At 45.3% G+C, this 21,507-nt stretch overlaps 1 protein-coding gene across 1 annotated transcript in view; it reads left to right on the top strand.

Annotated features, from left to right (window-relative positions):
* Positions 1-21,507, top strand: part of LOC115082467 (EF-hand domain-containing family member B-like) — a gene marked incomplete at its 3' end in the record, with an annotated part of 51,172 nt that overhangs the window by 17,366 nt on the left and 12,299 nt on the right. The window contains exon 4 of the mRNA XM_029586695.1: positions 17,066-17,269. Within this exon, the coding sequence (XP_029442555.1) occupies positions 17,066-17,269 (204 nt within the window). The remainder of the gene's footprint in view (positions 1-17,065; positions 17,270-21,507) is intronic.

The raw sequence follows: 21,507 nt of genomic DNA, 5'->3' as shown, positions 1-21,507 counted from the left end.
AAGGTCACAAAAATAAAAATTCACAACAAACACTATATATAGGGGTGAATTTTCAAAAAGTTAACTCGAAAAAATTAACATGCACGTGTATATGTGAAACATTCACAATAATCCATATTTTCAAAATGGATCACATACACGCATATATCCTCCTTCGCGAGTAAAAGTATGTGCGAAAACAGGTGAGCGTGTTAGGGCCATGTCTGGGTGTGGTTTGCACGTATGTGCATAAGTCACTATTCACAATGAAAGTTGTAAGTATTTTTTTTTTCCTTTCTTGCTGATTTGGACTGGTTTTTATGTGCTCTGGGAACTACATCAGTAACCTGGAGTGAGTTATAGCCTATGGCAGCATCTGAGATTGAGCAAACTATCAGTTCAGTGATTGCCTCTGCATGTTCACTCATCCCTTGTCAGACCTCTGTACTGAAAAGTGTGGAAAGACATAACTGTACTGACCATCATGAGGATTGTGACTCTCTCCCTCTCTGAAGGGAGTCTGCTTTCTTCCCTAAAGTATGCTTCAATTTGGCCATGGTTAAAGAAAGCTGATTGAGACCTTCATTTATTTTTTATTTATTTATTTATTTATTATTTTTATATACCGACATTCGATCTCAATGGAGGGTAACATGACTTGCCCAGGGTCACAAGGAGCGACAGCAGGACTTGAACCCTGTCTCGTGGTTCATAGCCCATTCTCTAACCACTAGGCTATCAAATTTTAGATCCTTTTCAATTTGGATTTAGATCCCTTAATACCAAGTTGTTATTGCTATCATACATAGACACTTTCAGATGAGGTTTTGACAGTGGACAAAGTTTTGCTTTAGTTTCCTAGATATTTCTATAGTCTTAGATACTGTCATTCACACCATTCTACTATATCGTTTGAGGGGATGAGGGATTGATATTAAAATTCTCAAATGGTTTATATCTTACTTGACAGGAAGAACCCACATGGTTTCCTGGTACTCTTGGCAACCATTAAATATTGGTGTGCCACAAGTTTTGGTCTTGTCTGCTACCTTTTTTAACATCTACATGGTGCCATTATGCAGACTATTGGCTGGGCATTGTTTAGAATACCGGCTTTATGCCGATGACATTCACTTTTCCTCCTTGTATTTTCCTCCTTGGGCTGATTCTTTTGAAACTGTCTCTATTTGACTGTTGTTACGACTGTCGCTGCCCGACGTCTCCACTCCGCCCTCCTTACCTCTCTAGCGACTCCTCCCGCGGTTGACGGACAACTGGCTGCCGCGGCGTTTGCCTGCCATCCTCTCCGGCATCCCTGGTCCGCTTGGGCGCTGCCTCCCGCCATGCTGTCCAGCTGCCTTAGGGCACGTGCTCTGCGCGGCCCTGCTTCAAATACTTTCTTTGGTGCGAACCTCAGGGGCGTCCCCCTGTGATGACATCACGCATCCCTGATATAAAAAGCCTACGCTACTGCTAGCTAATCGAGTTAGCAAGGTAAAGGGATTCATTACAGATGGGATTCGCTCTCCGTACCTAGCTACTCTGACTCTCCATTATTGGACTTACTCTATTTGGAGCACCTGCTCCTCGGGGATCTCTCTCTTCTCTTTCAGGTCGCTGTCTGGAACCGGTACTTGCTCCTTGAGGGCCCATGTTCCCGGACTCGCTGCCTGGATTTCACTTCTGCCTGGAAGTTACCGCTACCTACACCATCAGTGAGTTACCATCTACTTCTCTCAGAGCTGTTCCCTGGAACCAGGTACTCGCTCCTCGAGGGCCTACCTCTATTCCAGCTCCTGTGTTTCCTACCGAGAGAAACCGCTGTGTGAGTACTCAACCAACGAGGCTCTATTCCAGAACCCTGCATATTCTTCTTGTACTCACTATCTCAGTTTCTCTTCATTACAGCACAGCCATTGAGGGATCGCTGTTCCAGTGCCCTGAGGGACTACTAGCCCAGCCGGGCTTCATCTCTGCTCACTACTGCCACCTCTGGTGGCTCCTCAATACTGTTAATAAAAGATCTATCTGTGTTGTGTGTCCTAAAGCTGAGCCTGACCTGTGGTCCCTCTCGGGACTTCCCCCCGTGGGCGTGGTCAGCAGCCACAGTATCAAGGGTCCACCCAAAACCTTACAAACAATAACAGATTGCTAACTCCATGGATCCGGCACAGCTCAATGCCCTGCAGGCCATTCCTGGCTTGGCCCTGCGCATTTCGGAACAGCAAGATGCATTGGAGAAACTCACTTCAGCGTTTCATCAGATGCACACACAGAAGACCCAAGGTGCTAATTCCAGCAATGAAGGTCAGTTACATGAAGTAACTTTAAAGACTACTGTACCGCTGGCTGCTCCACTTCGTTTCTCGGAAGAGATTCAGAAGACATGGGGCTTTTTAAACCAGTGCTGCATGCATTTTGTATTACAGCCTTCTCACTTCCCCACAGCTTTTTCCAAGACTACTTACATTCTATCTTATCTTGATGGAAGGGCCTTGTCTTGGGCCTCTACATTGTGGGAACGCAAGGATCCTATTTTGCAGGACAGAGATGGATTTTTGAACTTATTTAAATCCATTTTCGATGATCCTGTTCGAGTAACCGTTGCCGGTTCTGCTCATGGACCTGAAGCAAGGCAATCGACCACTGACTGATTTTGCGATAGAGTTTAAGACTCTTGCTACAGAACTCTGCTGGAACCCCAAATGCCTGAAGACCCTCTTCTTCAGAGGCCTGGATACTCGTTTGAAAGACGAGCTGGCCACTCGTGAAACACCTGACTTGTTGGATGAACTGGTGGCTTTGGCAACTAGGATCGATCACCGGCTTCATGATAAGGTGAAAGAGCTCCGGCCTAATAGAGGACCTGGTCAGAAGGAGGCTAGTGCTAAACCTGCACCTTGGATGGTTCCAGTAATTCTTGCTGCCAGTGGAGATAAACCGATGCAACTTGGTCGCGGACATTTGACTTCCAAAAGAGAGAAGACTTCAGAAGAAGCATGGTCTATGCATGTACTGTGGACAGGCTGGTCACAATGTGATAGAGGGGATATGATAGAGATGTTTAAAATTATGAGAGATCTAGAACGGGTAGACGTGAATCAGTTATTTGCTCTTTCGGATAATAGAAAGACTAGGGGGCACTCCATGAAGTTAGCATTGGGCACATTTAAAACTAATCGGAGAAAGTTCTTTTTTACTCAACGCACAATTAAACTCTGGAATTTGTTGCCAGAGGATGTGGTTAGTTCAATTACTATAGCGGTGTTTAAAAAAGGATTGGATAAGTTCTTGGAGGAGAAGTCCATTACCTGCTATTAAGTTCACTTAGAGAATAGCCACTGCCATTAGCAATGGTAACATGGAATAGACTTAGTTTTTGGGTACTTGCCAGGTTCTTATGGCCTGGATTGGCCACTGTTGGAAACAGGATGCTGGGCTTGATGGACCCTTGGTCTGACCCAGTATGGCATTTTCTTATGTTCTTATGATGTTCCAATATGCTCCATTCATCCGGGAAACAGATGGGCCTAAGTCCTGCAGGAGTACTGTTCTTAGGCCTTACTACGCCCTCTCCTCTGCTCTCTTTCCCAGTCTCCTTGATCTGCGGACCGTCTGAGTTTCAAACTCTTGCCCTGGTGGATTCAGGGGCAGGAGGCAACTTTATTCTTCGACGCCTAGTGGAACAGCTGAGGATTCCCATCGTCACCTGGAAGGTTCTACTACTCCTATCCTCCATCTATGGAGAGCCCTTACCAGGTGACGTGACTTGCCAAACTGTACCGGTAATGCTTCGCACCGGAGCTCTCTATATTGAGTCAATTCCCTTCTTTGTGTTAGAGAAGGCCATGTACCCTATCGTCCTGGGGTTACCATGGTTGCAGTCGCACCAACCCCAATTTGATTGGGCATCCTTGAACTCTCCCGTTGGGGCCCAGGTTGTCATGGGAAGTGCTTTAAGGAGATTGCTCCCATCATCTGCATGCCTACTACTCCAGTGATGCTGGGACTGCCGCCCCAATACACATCCTTTATTGATGTGTTTTCCAAAGAAGCTGCTGACATCCTTCCTCCGCATAGGTCCTATGACTGTGCCACAAGACTGAAACCCAATATGAATCTCCTAAAGGACGTGTCTATCCACTCTCAGCGATTGAGAACAAGGCAATATCCGACTACATCGAGGAGAATTTACAGAAGGGGTTTATTAGACCATTAAAGTCTCCAGCCGACGCAGGCTTCTTCTTTGTGGGGAAGAAGGACGGTACCCTACGTCCTTGTATCGATTACCGAGGTCTGAACGAGATCACGATTAAAGACCGCTACCTCCTGCCTTTAATCTCAGAGCTGTTTGACCGGCTTCAGGGGGCCAAAATATTCTCAAAACTTGACCTGAAGGGGGCTTACAACTTAGTTCGCATTCGTAGTGGTGACGAATGGAAAACAGCCTTCAACACTTGAGACGGCCATTTTGAGTACTTAGTTATGCCCTTCGGCCTGTGCAACACACCCGCTATATTTCAGAACATGATGAACGACATCCTGCGGGACCTGATGTACAGGAGTGTTGTGGTATACCTGGATGATATCCTGATATTTTCCCAGGATTTGCCTACTCATCTGGAGGATGTCAAGCAAGTACTATGCCGACTCTGTGAACACCGCCTCTATGCCAAACTCTCCAAGTCCCAATTTCATAAAGACTCAGTGCCTTTTCTTGGCTCTGTCGTATCTAAAGATGGCTTCCAGATGGAGCCTCAAAAACGCGAGAGTATAAAAAATTGGTCCCAACCTACCAGCCTGAAGGCCCTGTGACGATTCCTGGGTTTTACCAACTATTATAGAAGCTTTATAAAGAATTACTCTTCTTTAACAGTACCCTTGACCGCAATGACCCACAAGGGTGCCAACACTTCAAAATGGTCTGCGGAGGCCATTTCCACATTTGAGAAACTAAAGACTGCCTTTTCCATGGAACCATGCTTGCGGCATCCTGACCCCAACAAGCCCTTTATATTAGAAATTGACGCTTCAGATGTCGACGTGGGGGCTGTATTGAGCCAGACTGGAGACTCTAAAGCCTTACGTCCCTGTTCTTTCTTCTCATGACGTTTCTCCCCGGCAGAGAAGAACTATGGGATCAGCGATAAAGTGCTCTTGGCAATAAAGCTTGCATTCGAGGAATGGCGGCCTTAGCTCAGAGGCGCTCAACATCAAATAACTGTATTCACGGACCACAAAAATCTAGAGTATCTCCGCCATGCGCAACGTCTTAACCACAGACAAGCTAGATGGTCCTTATTCTTCAATTGTTTTGACTTTGTGCTTAAATATCACCCCGGAGACACAAATACCAGAGCTGATGCCTTGTCACGCTCCTTTCTCTTGGAGGATGTGCCTGAAGAACCTCAGCACATAATTGACCCGAAGAAAGTCATCTTGGCGACTACACAATCTGTGCCCGCTGGTAAGACCATCATGCCTAAACACCTCAGGAAGAAAGTGCTCTTCTGGGCGCACGATTCCAAGCTGGCTGGCCATCCTGGTCAATGCCGTACCCTGCTCAAGATCCAGAAGTTTTACTGGTGGCCTACTATCAAGAAGGATACCCTATCTTACGTGGCAACTTGTACCAACTGTGCCAAACATAAACCTGCTTCTGGCCAACCATGGGGATTGCTGCAACCACTGCCAGTTCCGGAACAGCCCTGGTCACACATCGCTACTGATTTTGTAGTCGATTTACCCCCTTCTGGAGGAATGAATACCATCTGGGTAACAGTTGATCGCTTCAGCAAGATGGCCCATTTCGTGGTGCTGCCTGGCTTACCTTCAGCCTTGGAGCTTGCGAAGCTCTTCATATCGCACATTTTTCGCCTTCACGGCCTACCAAGACACATTGTCTCAGACTGAGGATCTCAATTCACGGCAAGATTCTGGAGGGCCTTGTGCAAGTTATTCGACATCTCTCTAGACTACACTTCAGCCTATCATCTGCAATAAAATGGCCAAACAGAACGGATGAATAGAACCTTAAAACAGTTCATTCGAGCCTATGTGAGTTGCCATCAGAATAATTGGGCCGAACTGTTACCTTGGGCTGAATGCGCTATCAACTCTCATCCAGCAACATCAACTGGATCAACACCTTTTGAAGTGGTAAATGGAGCTCTCCAACATCGCCACTTCCACTGAAGCTCTCAGTGACATCCCCAGCAGCTCAATCTACTGCTGTTGAAATCCATAACCTGTGGACTCAGACGAAAGACATGCTAGTTAAAGCGAGTGACTGCGCTAAGAAGTTCTATGACGCTCACCATTCTCAAGCGCCTGTCTTCAAACCCGGTGACAAAGTCTGGTTATCTACCAAACATCTCAGACTGAAATTACCCTCCATTCGGTTCGCTTCTCGCTACGTTGGACCATTTCCAGTCCTTCGACATCTTGGCAACATCACCTACAGTCTGAAGTTACCACCTGGACTAAACATCCACAACGCTTTTCACGTTTCACTCTTGAAATCTCTCATACTCAGTGAATTCTCTTCCAAGACTCAGGAACCATCTGCCGTCAATGCAGAAGATGACCTAGAATTCAAGGTCGAAGAGATTCTTGATGTCCAAAGATGAGGCAAAACATTTGAATACCTTCTTTCTTGGGAAGGTTTCAGCCCCGAAGAAAACTTTTGGGAGCCTCAGGCTAACATCCTTGATAAAGAGATGCTCCATCAATTTCATCTCGCGCATCTTTCAAAACCTAAACCTGGTACCTGCAGAGGAGACCACCCTTTGAAGGGGGATACTGTTATGACTGTCGCTGCCCAACGTCTCCACTCTGCACTCACCTCTCTGGCGACTCTTCCTGCGGTTGACGGACATCTGGTTGCCGCGGCGTCTGCCTGCCGTCCTCTCTGGCATCCCCGGTCCGGCTTGGGTGCTGCCTCCCGCCATGTTGTCCAGCTGCCTTAGGGCGCGTGTTCCGCGCGGCACTGCTTCAAATACTTTCTTTGGCGCGAGCCTCAGGGGCATCCCCCTGTGATGACGTCACGCATCCCGGATATAAAAAGCCTACGCTACTGCTAGCTAATCGAGTTAGCAAGGTAAAGGGATTCATTACGGATGGGATTCACTCTCCGTACCTAGCTACTCTGCCTCTCCATTATTGGACTTACTCTATTTGGGATACCTGCTCCTCGGGGGCCTCTCTCTTCTCTTTCAGGTCGCTGTCTGGAACCGGTATTCGCTCCTCGAGGGCCCATGTTCCCGGACTCGGTGCCTGGACTTCACTTCTGCCTGGAAGTTACCGCTACCTTACACCATCAGTGAGTTACCATCTACTTCTCTCAGAGCTGTTCCCTGGAACCAGGTACTCGCTCCTCGAGGACCTACCTCTATTCCAGCTCCTGTGTTTCCTACCGAGAGAAACTGCTATGTGAGTACTCAACCAACGAGGCTCTATTCCAGAACCCTGCATATACTTCTTGTACTCACTATCTCAGTTTCTCTTCACTACAGCACAGCCATTGAGGGATCGCTGTTCCAGTGTCCTGAGGGACTACTAGCCCAGCCGGGCTTCATCTCTGCTCAGTATTGAGGAGCCATCATCTGGTGGCTCCTCAATACTGTTAATAAAAGATCTATCTGTGTTGTGTGTCCTAAAGATGAGCCTTACCTGTGGCCCCTCACGGGACTTCCCCCTGTGGGTGTGGTCAGCAGCCACAGTGTTCAAGAGTCCTCCCAAAACCTTACAAACAATAACACCTATATGCTGTTAAGTGTGGTTGTTGCATAAGTGTGTTGAACCTAAATAAACGGAGTCTTCAGAGATCCAACAAGCTAAAGACCCGATTTTATAAGGGCCATGCACATACATAACGGGAGTTTCACGCGTGGCCGGGCCTTGTGTGTGCTGCACGCATTTTTTGGAAGGGCCCGGCCACGCCCATAACCCCTGTTACATGCCAAAGTGCCAGGTCTGGGCAGGGAAATGTTATTTGATAGTGATCATTCAGAGGAATTGAAACATATCACTATAAAAATGAAAGATATAATAGAGTAAATTGACAAACTAAAGAGTAATAAATCACCAGGACCAGATAATATTCATGCCGGAGTTCTGAAAGAACTCAAATATGAAATTGCTAATATTCTGTAACCTATAATTAAAAACAGTCACAGTACCTGAATCTGGCGGGTGGACATTTAATGCTAATTTTTAAAGAGGAATCTGGGGTGATCTGGGAAACTATAAACCAATGATATTGACATTGGTATCGGGCACAATGGTAGAAGCTGTTCCTATAAACAAAATTATTGACCAATATATTGAAGGCCTGTTGAAATTTGGTGATGAACAAAATTGGCCTAGTTCAGACTGACAGCCAAGTATTCATAGACTATCTGAAAAGCAGGAAAGAATGGGATCTCACCTCCTTTACCCGGAAGGGTGTGAGACTGGGCTATCTCCCACAGCATATCCCTATGAGCCACTTACCTGGCAAGAAAGGAGAACAACCTACCGGAAAAATTAAGCTTTCTCGTAGAACTAGACATAAGAACATAAGAACACAAGGACATGCCATACTGGGTCAGACCAAGGGTCCATCAAGCCCAGCATCCTGTTTCCAACAGTGGCCAATCCAGGCCATAAGATCCTGGCAAATACCCAAAAACTAAGTATATTCCATGTTACAGTTGCTAGTAATAGCGATGGTTATTATCTAATTCAACTTAATAACAGGTAATGGACTTCTCCTCCAAGAACTTATCCAATCCTTTTTTAAACACAGCAATACTAACTGCACTAACCACATCTTCTGGTAACAAATTCCAGCGTTTAATTGTGCGTTGAGTGAAAAAGAACTTTCTCCGATTAGTTTTAAATGTGCCAACTTCATGGAGTGCCCCCTAGTCTTTCTATTATCTGAAAGAGCAAATAACTGATTCACATCTACCCGTTCTAGACCTCTCATGATTTTAAACACCTCTATCATATCCCCCCTCAGCCGTCTCTTCTCCAAGCTGAAAAGTCCTAACCTCTTTAGTCTTTCCTCATAGGGGAGCTGTTCCATTCCCCTTATCATTTTGGTAGACCCTCCTGCAACTCCTGCGAGTGGTCCTATGATGAGGATGTGGCAGACCCGAGATGGATCAGTTAGCAGCAGTCCTGAACAAGAAGGTAGCAGTCATTTGTTCCTGTAGGATATCAGACTAGCAAGAACACAGCTTCTCAATTCATTGGGGGACAAATCCTCTATATGCTTCTCCAATAATTTTGGTAGCCAAAAGCTTGATAAAACTTAGAAGGAACAGAGGATCCAGTAATCTGGCACTATTCAGCAGTAAAGCAAACTGAGGGAAGGGATCAGGAAGGGGAAGGTTGTAGATATGTGATCAATGTGGTTATGGAGGGGGGTAGGTAGGGAAGAAAGGTTTGCAAGATATTTTTTACCTGAACAAGTTCAGTTCTATGCTGAATTTTAAAAAAATTACACAGGTAGGTTTTTATTTTCCAATCAGTATAATTTGTGAGGTGTAAAAGTACCCACCCAGTTTACCTGTTAAGTGAATTTTTAAAACTTTTGGGGTGTTTTGTACTACTAAATTTGTTACTGCATCAGTACTTCTCTGTATAGAAGCTAGATAAATACAGTCTCACTATTTAATGTTTTCTTAAACCCACAAATTATTATTCTTAAGAGGCTATGTTAACTGTAATTATGTCTTTGTTAAATTATCTATTTTCCTTCTTACTCCTAGTTATTGATTCCCTGTTACATGTAACTGCTTTTCTGCACCATTGTTCAAATTGTAAAGTTTATTGCACCCCTGTTTCTTGTGAACCAGCATGATGGGACTACTGTCTTGAATGTTGGTATATAAAAAAACTTAAATAAATAAATAAATAAATAAATGGGTGGATCCTTTATAGTATTGTTCCCTTCAAAAAATATACAGCCTTATTAATCTAATACTATTGCGCTGCAGATGGGAGAGAGCATCAGGGGGCGCTCTCCAGCATGGGATGAGATGTGTGCCCTTGCGGTGAAACATCCTTACCCTGAGCCTCGACCAGGGCTGCATGCTTCCTTGAGACCACCAGCGCAATGGTGGTCTCTGAATGATCCTCCGACCGTTCCAAGCCCTTTCAGACTGCTGCTAGGAAGCAGCGGGAAGCAGCAGGCCGGACAGAGGACAAGGCAGACAAAGACATCAGGTGTAGCAAGGAAGACGAAGACATCGGACGTGGCAAGGCAGACTAAGACTCAGGTATGGCAGGGCAAATAAAGAATCTAGGGCCAATGCCGAAGGGCATCCTCCACAGCCAACTAAGGCCAGCCACGGACCACACTTTGGACAGGCAAAACAGAGTTTATTCAAAGATAAAGGCTAACTCGGCTTGGAGATAGCCGAAGGCTCAGACGTTGAGGATGCCGAAGGCTCAGACGTTGAGGACGCCGAAGGCTCAGACGTTGAGGACGCCGAAAGCTCAGACATTGAGGGCGCCGAAGCTCAACCGTTGAGGACGACGAAGCTCACACGTGGAGTATGATGAAGCTCAGACGTGAAGAACGACAAAGCTCAAACATTGAGGATGCTGATCCGAGATGGAACTCGGATAGGACGAGAAGACTTCTCAGCGGCGTTGATGGAAAAGCCCACCAGCGCCCTACACACCCCAGCTGGGGTGGTTGCGGACCACTGGACCAGTGAATGTTCTTCAATATATCATTTCGAAGATGATACAACTCCTAACGAACTATCTTCTATATCTCAAGACTCACTTATCTTGATTCAGAAGATGAAGTAGTACTCGAGATCACAGAGATTCTGGATGTTCGTAAGAGAGGCAAGACTTTTGAATACCTTCTAAAATGGGAAGGTTTTGGTCCCGAAGTGATCTCTTGGGAGCCTCAGACCAATATCCTGGACAAAGAGATGCTTCATCAGTTCCACATCGTGCATCCTTCAAAACCTAAGCCTGGTACCTGAAGAGGAAGTCACCCTTTGAAGGGGGGTACTGTTGTGTCCGTCTGTTCCCGACACCCCTCTCTCCGCCCTCCTTACCTCTTTGGCGCCTCCCTCTTCGTCTGCGGGAAGATTGACTGCCGCGGCGTCCTCTTGCTGAGGTCCTCCGGGTTCCCTGGACCGGCTCCAAGCTGCTAACCGCCATGTTTCCTGGAGGCCTAGGGGTATGTACGCGGCGCGGCCCCGACTGAAGTACCGGCACTGGCGCGAATCTCGGGGGCATCCCCTGAAGATGACGTCACCTGCGACGGATATTTAAGGTCTCAGAATTTGCTAACAGATGAGTTAGCAAGGATAAGGATTCGTTCTATCTGAGCTACTCTGCCTCCTCGGATTTACCAGGGGTACCCACTCCTCGGGCCCTCGCTCTCTTCTTTGTTTTTCAGGTTACAGTCTGGAACTGGTACTCGCTCCTCGAGGGCCTATGTTCCCGGACTTGTTGCTGAATTCTCTTCTGCCTGGAAGTCTTCAGTGCCAAACTACTTCAGTGAGTTACCATCGCTCTCTCAGAGCTTTCCCTGGAACAGGTACTTGCTCCTCGAGGGCCTATACGTTCCAGCTCCTGGGCTTCTATGAGACATTGTGTGAGTGTTACCATCGAGTTCAGTACATGAACTCTGCATACCCTCCCTACTCACTATATTTCAGTTTATCTCCATCTCAGCTTCCAGGGATCACTGTTCCAGTATCTGAGGGACTGCAGCCCAGCCGGGCATTCCAACTCATTACTGCCACCTCTGGTGGTTCAGTATACTGTTTAATAAAAGAACTAGTGTGTGTCTGTCTCCATACTCTAAGCCTGACCAGTGGTCCCTCTCGGGATCTTCCCCCGGGGGCGTGGTCATCTGCCACTGGTCCAAGGATCCACCCACAAATACCTACAGATTGCTGACTCCCAAGCAGTCTGTCCACTCCGAAGATAACAGTAGGTTGGGGTTAGGGGGTGATGTTACAGACACATTCAGAGGTATCCATTGTAAATGTTGATATTACGTGTGTTTTAGTGGATCCTTGGGTGCTGTGGAGATGACCACACCTACGGCGAGGAGCCCCGTGAGGAGCCACAGCACTGGGCTAGACTCTATACACAAAACACCAGAATTGAACTCTTTTATTATACAGCTTAAAGATAGCCACCAGGTGGCAGTGGTGAGTTGTAGTCTCAGGAACCTCGGTAGAGGGAGCCCTTCTCTCCTAAGTGACGTCAGGAGGTTCCGCAGCAAGGAGTTACTGTGGATGAGACAGATGAGATAGCGTACTCACTCACGGGCGGATTTTAAAAGCCCTGCTCGCGTAAATCCGGGCGGATTTACGCGAGCAGGGCCTTGCGCGCCGGCGCGCCTATTTTCCATAGGCCTCCAGTGCGCGCAGAACCCCGGGACTCGCGTAAGTCCCGGGGTTTCTGAAAAGGGGTGTGTCGGGGGCGTCGCTGAGCGACGCCGCGTTTGGGGGGCGTGGCACGGCATTTGGGGGGCGGGCCCGGGGCGTGGTGCCGGCCCGGGGGCATTCCGGGGACGTGGCCGCGCCCTCCGGAACCGCCCCCGGGTCGGGTCTCGGCGCGCCAGCAGCCCACTGGCGCACGTGGATTTACGTCTCCCTCCGGGAGGCGTAAATCCATGGATAAAGGTAGGGGGGGGGGTTTAGATAGGGCCGGGGGGGTGGGTTAGGTAGAGGAAGGGAGGGGAAGGTGAGGGGAGGGCGAAAGAGAGTTCCCTCCGAGGCCGCTCCGATTTCGGAGCGGCCTTGGAGGGAACGGAGGCAGGCTGCGCGGCTCGGCGCGCGCCGGCTGCCCAAAATCGGCAGCCTTGCGTGCGCCAATCCAGGATTTTAGAAGATACGCGCGGCTATGCGCGTATCTTATAAAATCCAGCGTACTTTTGTTTGCGCCTGCTGCGCAAACAAAAGTACGCGATCGCGCAGTTTTTAAAAATCTACCCCTGAGTGTTAGCTGTTATGGATGAGATTCCACCAGATAGTTGTCGTAGGTACAGGCATTGAGGCAGGGAGAGCAGGCCCTCCAGGAGGGAGTACCTGTTCCCTGAGTGGCACCTGAAAGTAGAACAGAGGGCCCCGAGGGGCGGGTACCCAAGTTAGTAGTAAAACCCCGAAGGGCAGAAGGAAAGCTTCCTGCAGGCAGCAGGGAAGCGGCAGAATAGCGCAGACAGGAACAGTTCAAGTCTATTCGAGCCTTTCCCAACTCAATGAGCTAGCAATCTTGAGAAGTAGATATACCCGGATTGGCGTGACGTCAGATGAGGAAACGCCCTCGAGGTTCGCGACACTGAGTGTACTTAGACGAGGGTTGCGCGCACACGCGCACCCTAGCAGGTACCTAGGAGGAGCAATGGCGTATGGCTGCACTATAGCCGTTCCGGGGATGCCAGAGAAGTTGGTTTGACGACGCTGCGGTTGCCATCTTGCCCAGGTAAGTGGGAGGAGCCGAGATAGGGGGCGAAGCTGTCGAAGACCGACGGACGCAACAGTAAAATTGATAGCAGCAAAGAATTTTTAACCTTATAATTGATGACAATTCTAACAAGAGGAGTTGGTTTGTACTCTGCAGTCTCTGCTAGCTGCATTGTACAAATCAACTCCTTTTCATCACTTATAAGGTCTAAAATTCCTTAATGATGTCAATTTTACAATAGATACCTCTGAATATGTCTGTAACACCATCCCCCCTAACTCCAATCCACCTCCAGAAAACTCACTCCTAATCAAAGTGCCCCTTACAGTGGTCCATATATAAAGTATCAGACTGATCCTTATAGTCAGTCTCTCTCTCTCTCTCTCTACACATAAGATATGTGCAAAGAGCTGCAGACATACATGTATAGTTTATAAGATGGCATGTATCTTTGCATGCAGCAAGATACATGCATTTATGGGCATACACACAGCCCTTTTCAAATCTACTCATTAATTAGACAGTGAAGTAGATTAAAATGATTAACATTTGTGCAAGTAATAAGGAACAACTGAATGGGCCAGATTTTAAATGTTATGCACGCAGGGTACATTTGTGCGCGCTACCCGGTGCGCACAAATGTACACCCGATTTTATAACATGTGTGCGCTGCTGCGCGCATGTTATAAAATCCAGGGTCAGCGCGAGTAACGGGGTGCACACTTGTGAACCTTATGCGCGCTGAGCCCAACGGGAGCCCCGATGGCTTTTCCTGTTCCCTCCAAGGCCGTTCCGAAATTGGAGCGGCCTTGGAGGGAACATTTTTTTAGCCCCCCCCCCCAACACTTTCCCTCCCTTCCCCTATCTAACCCACCCTCCAGTCCTACCTAAATCTCCACTCCACCTTGTTTTGCCAAGTTACAACTGCCTCTGGCAGGCGTAACTTGTGTGCGCCGGCCGGCTGCTGTGCCAGAGGACTCAGGACCGCCCCCGGACCGACGCCTCACCCCCGGCCCACCCATATTTGAAAGCCCCAGGACATACGAGCGTCCCAGGGCTTGCATGCGCGGCCCAGCCTATGCAAAATAGGCTTGGCGCGAGCAGGGGTAGGTTTTCGGGGGTTACGCGCATATATTACGTGCGTAATCCTTTGAAAATCTATCCCAATGTTTGGTAATATCATTTTTTCTACTCATTTGTCCTGCTGCCTAACAGCAGCGAGGAGTATGGTAAAATATGTTTATTATATTACCAGGAGTAACTTATTGCAGATATGAAGTAGAATGCATTTTAAAATAGCAAAGATAAATACAAAGCTTAAAACTTTCTTAACTATTTTTGGAAGGAAAAATAATCAAACTTTAGTTTATTTTCTATTCATAGATTTATAAATATGTATGAAATATTAAATATTATTGCAGTTACTGAAAATAATTTTGGCCTCCAGAAGACAAATAGCAGATATTTAATGTATTTTTTGCAGAGTATCAACTATCGTAAAAATATTCAGGTTGCAAAATAAAATATTTAGGAAACACTTGTAAATATATTTGGAATACATAGGTGTAATGAGCCATGGAGACACCCTAGGAGTGGCCTAATGTTTAGAGAAATGGGCTATGAAACAGGAAAACCAGCATTCAGATCTCATTGACACCTCTTGTAACCTACTCTATACCTTCAGCATTATATGGAAAGGTGAACCAAAAATTATTATTAATACTTTTAGTTATATCCACAAAACTACCTTCTAGGAACACATTCTCCAAAATATATTGTATTTTTATACACATGCATTAATGTACCAAGACTAATATATTTACTTCTGTCTGAGGCTCCATTTATCCAGTAAAGTAACTTGTAATGGCCATCAACTGTTTTGTACCATAAGGTATTCTTTCATTATAATAGAGATTTTGTATCAAGAAGTGAAATTTCAGTCTAATGGAGGTCTACTGTAGCTGAAGTTCTATGCAAAAGTTTAGGCACCCCTGGTCAAATTATGTGTTTCAATGAGTATCTAAGTGAACAGAAGCCGACATAATCTCTACATGGTACAAAGTTCAAAGCAGAGACCAGATTTAAGTCTCGAAATGCTGATCAGCATCGGGAAGACTTACCACAATCATAAGATACAGATGTTTTTATTGTGTATATTTTTTATTTTATTTTATTTAATGAGTTTTATATACTGTCATCAGAAACGTCAAAATAACGCCATCATAACGGTTTACAAAAATTTTATTTGCAACTTAAAATATAAAATTTTGCAAATTTATAGACCGATGATTAAAAAAGGATGCCATTGAAGTACAGTTGCTTCAGTGAAAATAGAATGGTGAGCAAGTTATGAAGGTCTCTTTGTTCAGAAATAATTACTACGTGATCCATATATGGTAGATTGTTGAGACTGGGACAAAGTTAAACGTAACATCTTTCTGCAATTTTTTATTCAAAATTACAATTTGCTGATTTTAACAAATTTAAAATAATAAAGCAGTAAATATGATGTACAAAAGTTTGGACACCTTCTAATTGAATCATTATTACATTTTTTTTTAAGTTGTTAGTAAGGCCCAAAAAGTTGATTCGCCCATTAGGCCTTCAGTTGGTCAAGTGAAGACAATTTCATGATTGAACAAAAACTCTAATCCTTCTAAATGCTTCCAGCTAGCAATTTCAACTGCCAGAAACAGTATTAAGAAGTAGATGTTATAGTATCTTGTGTAGTTGTAGCCAAACATTTCAATTTTTATTTCATCAGTTCAAAGCACTTTGTTCCAAAAGGTTTCAGGCTTATCAAAGTTTTATTTGCATATTTTAGATAATGACTTTTGTGATAAGGTTATAAAAAGGTTTCTTTCTGACAGCTCTCCTACACAAAACATTGTTCTGCAAGCAACTTTGTGTTTTGTGGACAACTACTCTAGTGTCAGCCAAACTTTTCAGTAGGTCGTTTGCAGTGATATGTGGGTTCTGTTTTGCAAATCTGACTAATTTTCGGGCAATTATGTCAGACATTTTTCTTGGTCTTCCATATCTTGCCTTAACTTCAACATTTCCGTGTATCTTCCATGTTTCTGACTGTTGGAATTGCTAGCTGAAAGCATTTGGAGATTTCGTATAGCCTTCCCCTGCTTTGTAAGAATGAATTATCTTTATTTTCAAATGCTCAGTCAGCTGTTTAAAGGAGCCTCTGGTTATTGAAAATAGACAAAAAACAGTCATAACCTGGAATGGTCAGAGTATTTGTTCAACCATGGAATTGTCTTCATCTGACTAATTGAAGGCCTAATGGGCCAATCAAGTTTTTGGGTCTTAACTTTTTAAAATAAGTAGTAATAACTCAAATAGTGTCCAAACTTTTCATATTTCATATTCACTGTTTTATATTTTCAATTTGTTAAATCAGCAAATAAGTAATAATTTTGCATTAAAAACTGTAGAACGATGTTGTGTTTAGCTTTGTAATATGTAGAGGTTGTTCCAGCTTCTGTTCATTTGAAATTTTCATTGATACATACAATTTGACCAGGGGTGCCTAAACTTTTGAATAAAACTGCATTTATAAATTCATATTTTAGCATAGCTACTTGGGCATCCCTAACTGTTCTATCAGCTAATTATTTTCCATCTATTGCATCCTTTATAGGGAGAAAAACCGAGAGGGAAACAGGTGATGAAGTTAAATTGTCAGACACCGCACTGGTAAACACTGAAGATCTTACAGAAGAAGCAAGGGATGACTCAGAAGAAACAGTAAAAACCTTAACAAAACCAACAGATCAAGCACGGAACCACTATCGCACAACATCTGCTCAGATCAATGGAGTTGTAGGAGGTTTTCCCACAAATCGTAAGTACAATAAAAATATATGAACAAACTGGATATATATATAGTGTTTTTCTGCCTTCATATTTCTATGTATAACTATATATACTGCACTGTTTCTTACACTGTTTGACTTACTCCAGGATCTTCTTTCTGCTGTCTCCAAAATTATTTTATTTCTTGTTCTTACACATTTTTTTAGAATAAAAGTCTGTAACTTTTATTATGAACTGCTTTTCAAAATCTCTAATGTCACTCTTGAGTTTATGCAATGTTATACCTTAGGAGGACAATAGCATTTTATCCACATAAATCAGCCATTAGAAAATTGTCTTCCATGATTGCAGTTAAAAGTATATGTGGTGTTCTGAAATGTATGTACTTTTAGCAACATTAAGAAGAGGCATTCCTAAGGACATGTGGTCAGAAGAGAAAAAAAATGTGCATAGATTGCATTTTTAAATCTATGCATACTATTTTCTATTCAAGAAGTACATGCATAAGAGCAGGTGAAATCATCCACAGGTCTTTGTAACCACAGCAATTTTCAACATGAAAGTATATCCATAGTTCACTTTGGAAACTGGGAACAAAGCACCACGGGTAAAAAGCACTTACATATTTTGTCCAAAGTGGAAAATTTTGAAAATTATTCTCACAGGACAAGCAGGATGGTAGTCCTCACATATGGGTGACATCATCAGGATGGAGCCCAATCACAGAACACTTTTGTCAACGTTTCTAGAACTTTGACTGCACCTACTGGGCATGCCCAGCATGGCACTAAACCTGCAGCCAGCAGGGGTCCCACTTCAGTCTTCTTTTTTCCACGCAGCAGTATCCACGAGGGTTAAGGAGCTCCACAGAGATTCCTGATAGGAATTTTCCTCACAGGTTTACTAAAAACTTTCATACCCCACAGGGGTCCCTCCTTCGAATTTTTTGACTCCGCGGTACTCCGGTAAGTTTTTACCCATTTTCGGTCGATTCCCGTCGAGTTTGGCTTCGGGGCCTACTGGCCCTCGACCTACCGCTGCTAAATTTTTCAAAAGGCCATGGCGTCGGGGTTCCGTCAGTGCCGGACTGTACTCGCACCATGTCCATAACAGACCCGCATAAAGTCTGTGTATGTGTCTCGGGTGCGATCATGATGTCCTGACTTGCACCAAATGTGCCTTAATGACACCAAAAGGTCGCAAGGCCAGAATGGAGAAAATGGAACTTCTCTTCGTTTCAACTCCGACACCGTCTATTGCATCGACGTCGTCCGAACTGGCACCGTCCACTTCGCGCCAGTATCAGCCACTGGCCGGTGACCGACCGGCGTCGACGACTTCTCGGCCTTCGACTACTTCTACTCCCCCTCAGGGACCAAGGGGATCGTAGAAAAAAACATCGGCATCGCACACCGCAAGTCTCGGACCATCGAGGAAGGAAAATCTTCAACCCTCGCCATCGTCCGAGCCGCCATCGAAGAAAACCCCATCCAGAAAAGGCACCGACCCTTTCTGCGACTGGGTCACCAAGGCAAACCCTTACCTGGATGGGTATTGGGAGCCGCGACTCCGCCTTTAATGGTAGTCCCTCCGGCTATGCCTCTGCCTCCTTCTTCCCTTCCGGAGCTGGGGCTACTTGCTCCAGATCTCCGTGATGAACTGGACTGGATGGTTCAGGAGGCCATCGATAAGGCGATGGGCAGACTTCAAGGTCCCCCGGCGCCAAAATCTGTGCCGGTCGCGGAACCGACCATCAATCCCATTCCAGCAGCATTAGCACCGCTGCTCTCAAAGATGGAAGCGCTCATAGCCACTTTTCCACCAATGGATCCTGGGTCACCGATGGCTCCGGTTCCTTCCCCGCTTACTCTGTCATCGGGAGGGGAAATACCGTTCCACATTCCTCCATCGGGAATCCTTCTGATGCCTCAACCATCGATGCCGATGCGCTCATCGGCAACCACCGATCCATCCATCGATGCCCTCGATGCCTGCACCGGTGCCCTCGATGCCTTCATCGGTGCTCCAGTACTTCCCTCGATGCCTTTCAGTTCCTAGACCAGGACCTTCAGGAATACCATTGTCCCATCCTTCTCAGGTTCCTACAGGGACAGGTGCTGATCCCTGTCACCTGGACTGACGATTCATCTCAAGACACCAATGATTTACCATCGCCACTTTCTCCTACTGAAAGTAGGAAGCGTTTTCCTCCAGAGGACTTGTCCTTCATACATTTTGTGAAGGAAATGTCTGAATTGATTCCCTTCCAATTACAGACTGAGCAAGATGATAGGCATCAAATGATGGAGCTGTTACAATTCCTGGATGCTCCCAAGGAAAAAATAACCTCCATCCTATTCACCAGGTTCTTTGGATCTCCTCAAAAAGAAACTGGGAAGAGAGCTTTCAAGATGGCGCCCTGACTAGACGTGACTGAAAAAAGCTCCTGAATTTTTCCTCAATACCGTTGCCATTATGCCACATACCAAGCGGAAGGCAAGGGTTCGTGGTGGAGAAAATACCTCCACACCAAACCGAAGCCTCCCAGACGCGGATAGGTAGCTTCTTCGCCATGCTTCCCCCACCAACGCCAGGAGACCAGGGTCGCTATAGGGACAGTCGAGGAGCGAGGACTTTCCCTTTTGACCGAGCTATCTTTGAGTCCCGGCTCACCAAAGAGACCACCGCCGCCGGGACGCGGAGAAGATCAGAGGCAGCCGTATGCTACCTCCCCCTCTGAGGAGAGTAGCGGAGGGGTAGAGTTGTTAGCATACAAAGAAATAACATTGGGACTTGCCAGTATGGAGCAGGGTGGCTCGGATCCACGAGTAGAGGGAGGAGGATGAGCGGACCCTGAGCTTGCTGCGGGACCCGCCCCGTTGAGAGTGAACAATGGCGCCGACGAAGCAGTAAGTGGGGGAAGGGAAGCTGAGGCTCGAGAAGTTAAAAGGACTGTGTTAACGATTCCCCCAGGGGAAAAACTCTTTCTATGATCTGGGGCCCTCAAATCTTTGGAGACTGCTATAGTAGGTCTGACAAGTGAGGTGCAAGGCATTAAAGATCAAACTAAACAAAATGCTGCTGAATTGGCTAGTCAAAAAGAGAAATGGGAAAAATAGAAGAACAGTTGGAAACTGCTGAGAAAATACAGATAAACTTAGTACAGACTGAAACAGAAGTTAATAAGAGACTGGAAAGAATAGATAATAATTTAAGAGCTCATAATTTGAGGTTCATTAACTTTCCTGTCTTTAGAAATATTTCACCATTAGATCTGTTTAAATTGTATGTTTCTCAGGTATTGAAAATTCCTGAAAAAATTAAGCCTGTAATCACAAAAGCTTATTATCTATTTCCTGCTAATTCTAACCAAGGTAATTTGGAAGAAATATCTTTGCCAGATTTAACAGCTCTTTTGGATTCATCGCAAGAGATAGTGGTCTCTCAAAGGAGACCACTATTAGTTTCCTTTGCGTTTTTAATGGATAAGAATAATGTCTTTAAATAGTTCTTTCGTAACAACCAAGCGTTATTTTTTGGGCAAAAGATTTGGTGCTACCCGGATTTAGTTAAGCAAACAAACACGGAGAAAATGATTTCTTAATATGAAAATGGAAGTCCTCCAGATGGGGGGAACTTTCAAGTTACAATTTCCTTGTAAGTGTCACGTAAAGAGTGGGGAACAGAGATATATTTTTTTAGAACCATCTCAGTTAAGATCTTTTCTCGATACTCGAACCAACCCCAATTAAGCTTACAGCTTAGGTGTATGTGAATGTATTAGGTGGAGGTATTCAGGGCGACCAATTTATTTTTCATTATTTCATTGTATAATGCTCCTTGTTTCCTGCTCCCATATTTCTTTTATTAATTGAGTACAGTGTTAACTATTGGTAAATGGACAATGGAAATTTTCATTTTGTATTACCTTAATTGTACTCGAGTTATTTCTTTAACAAGTGGATACTTGTATATATTTAAAATGCAATAAATAAGAAATTAAAAAAAAAAAACTGGGAACACCCTAGTTCTGTTGCTCCAGTCAACAGAAAAGCTGATACCACTTATTTGGTCCAGTCAGCCCCAGGATTCCAGAAACCTCAGCTGGATCACCAATCTGTGGTTGTAGAATCTGCCCAAAAGAGGGCAAAAATATCAAAACCCCACTCTTCCTTTCCCCCAGGTAAGGAACAGAAATTCCTGGATGCCATTGGCTGGCGTGTCTTCCAGAGATCAATGCTTATCTCTCAGATCGCCTCCTACCAG

Source organism: Rhinatrema bivittatum, unplaced genomic scaffold, assembly GCF_901001135.1.
Source record: "Rhinatrema bivittatum unplaced genomic scaffold, aRhiBiv1.1, whole genome shotgun sequence".
Taxonomy (NCBI): domain Eukaryota; kingdom Metazoa; phylum Chordata; class Amphibia; order Gymnophiona; family Rhinatrematidae; genus Rhinatrema; species Rhinatrema bivittatum.
Note: the sequence above shows the minus strand (reverse complement) of the source record. Positions and strands in the feature narration are given on the sequence as shown.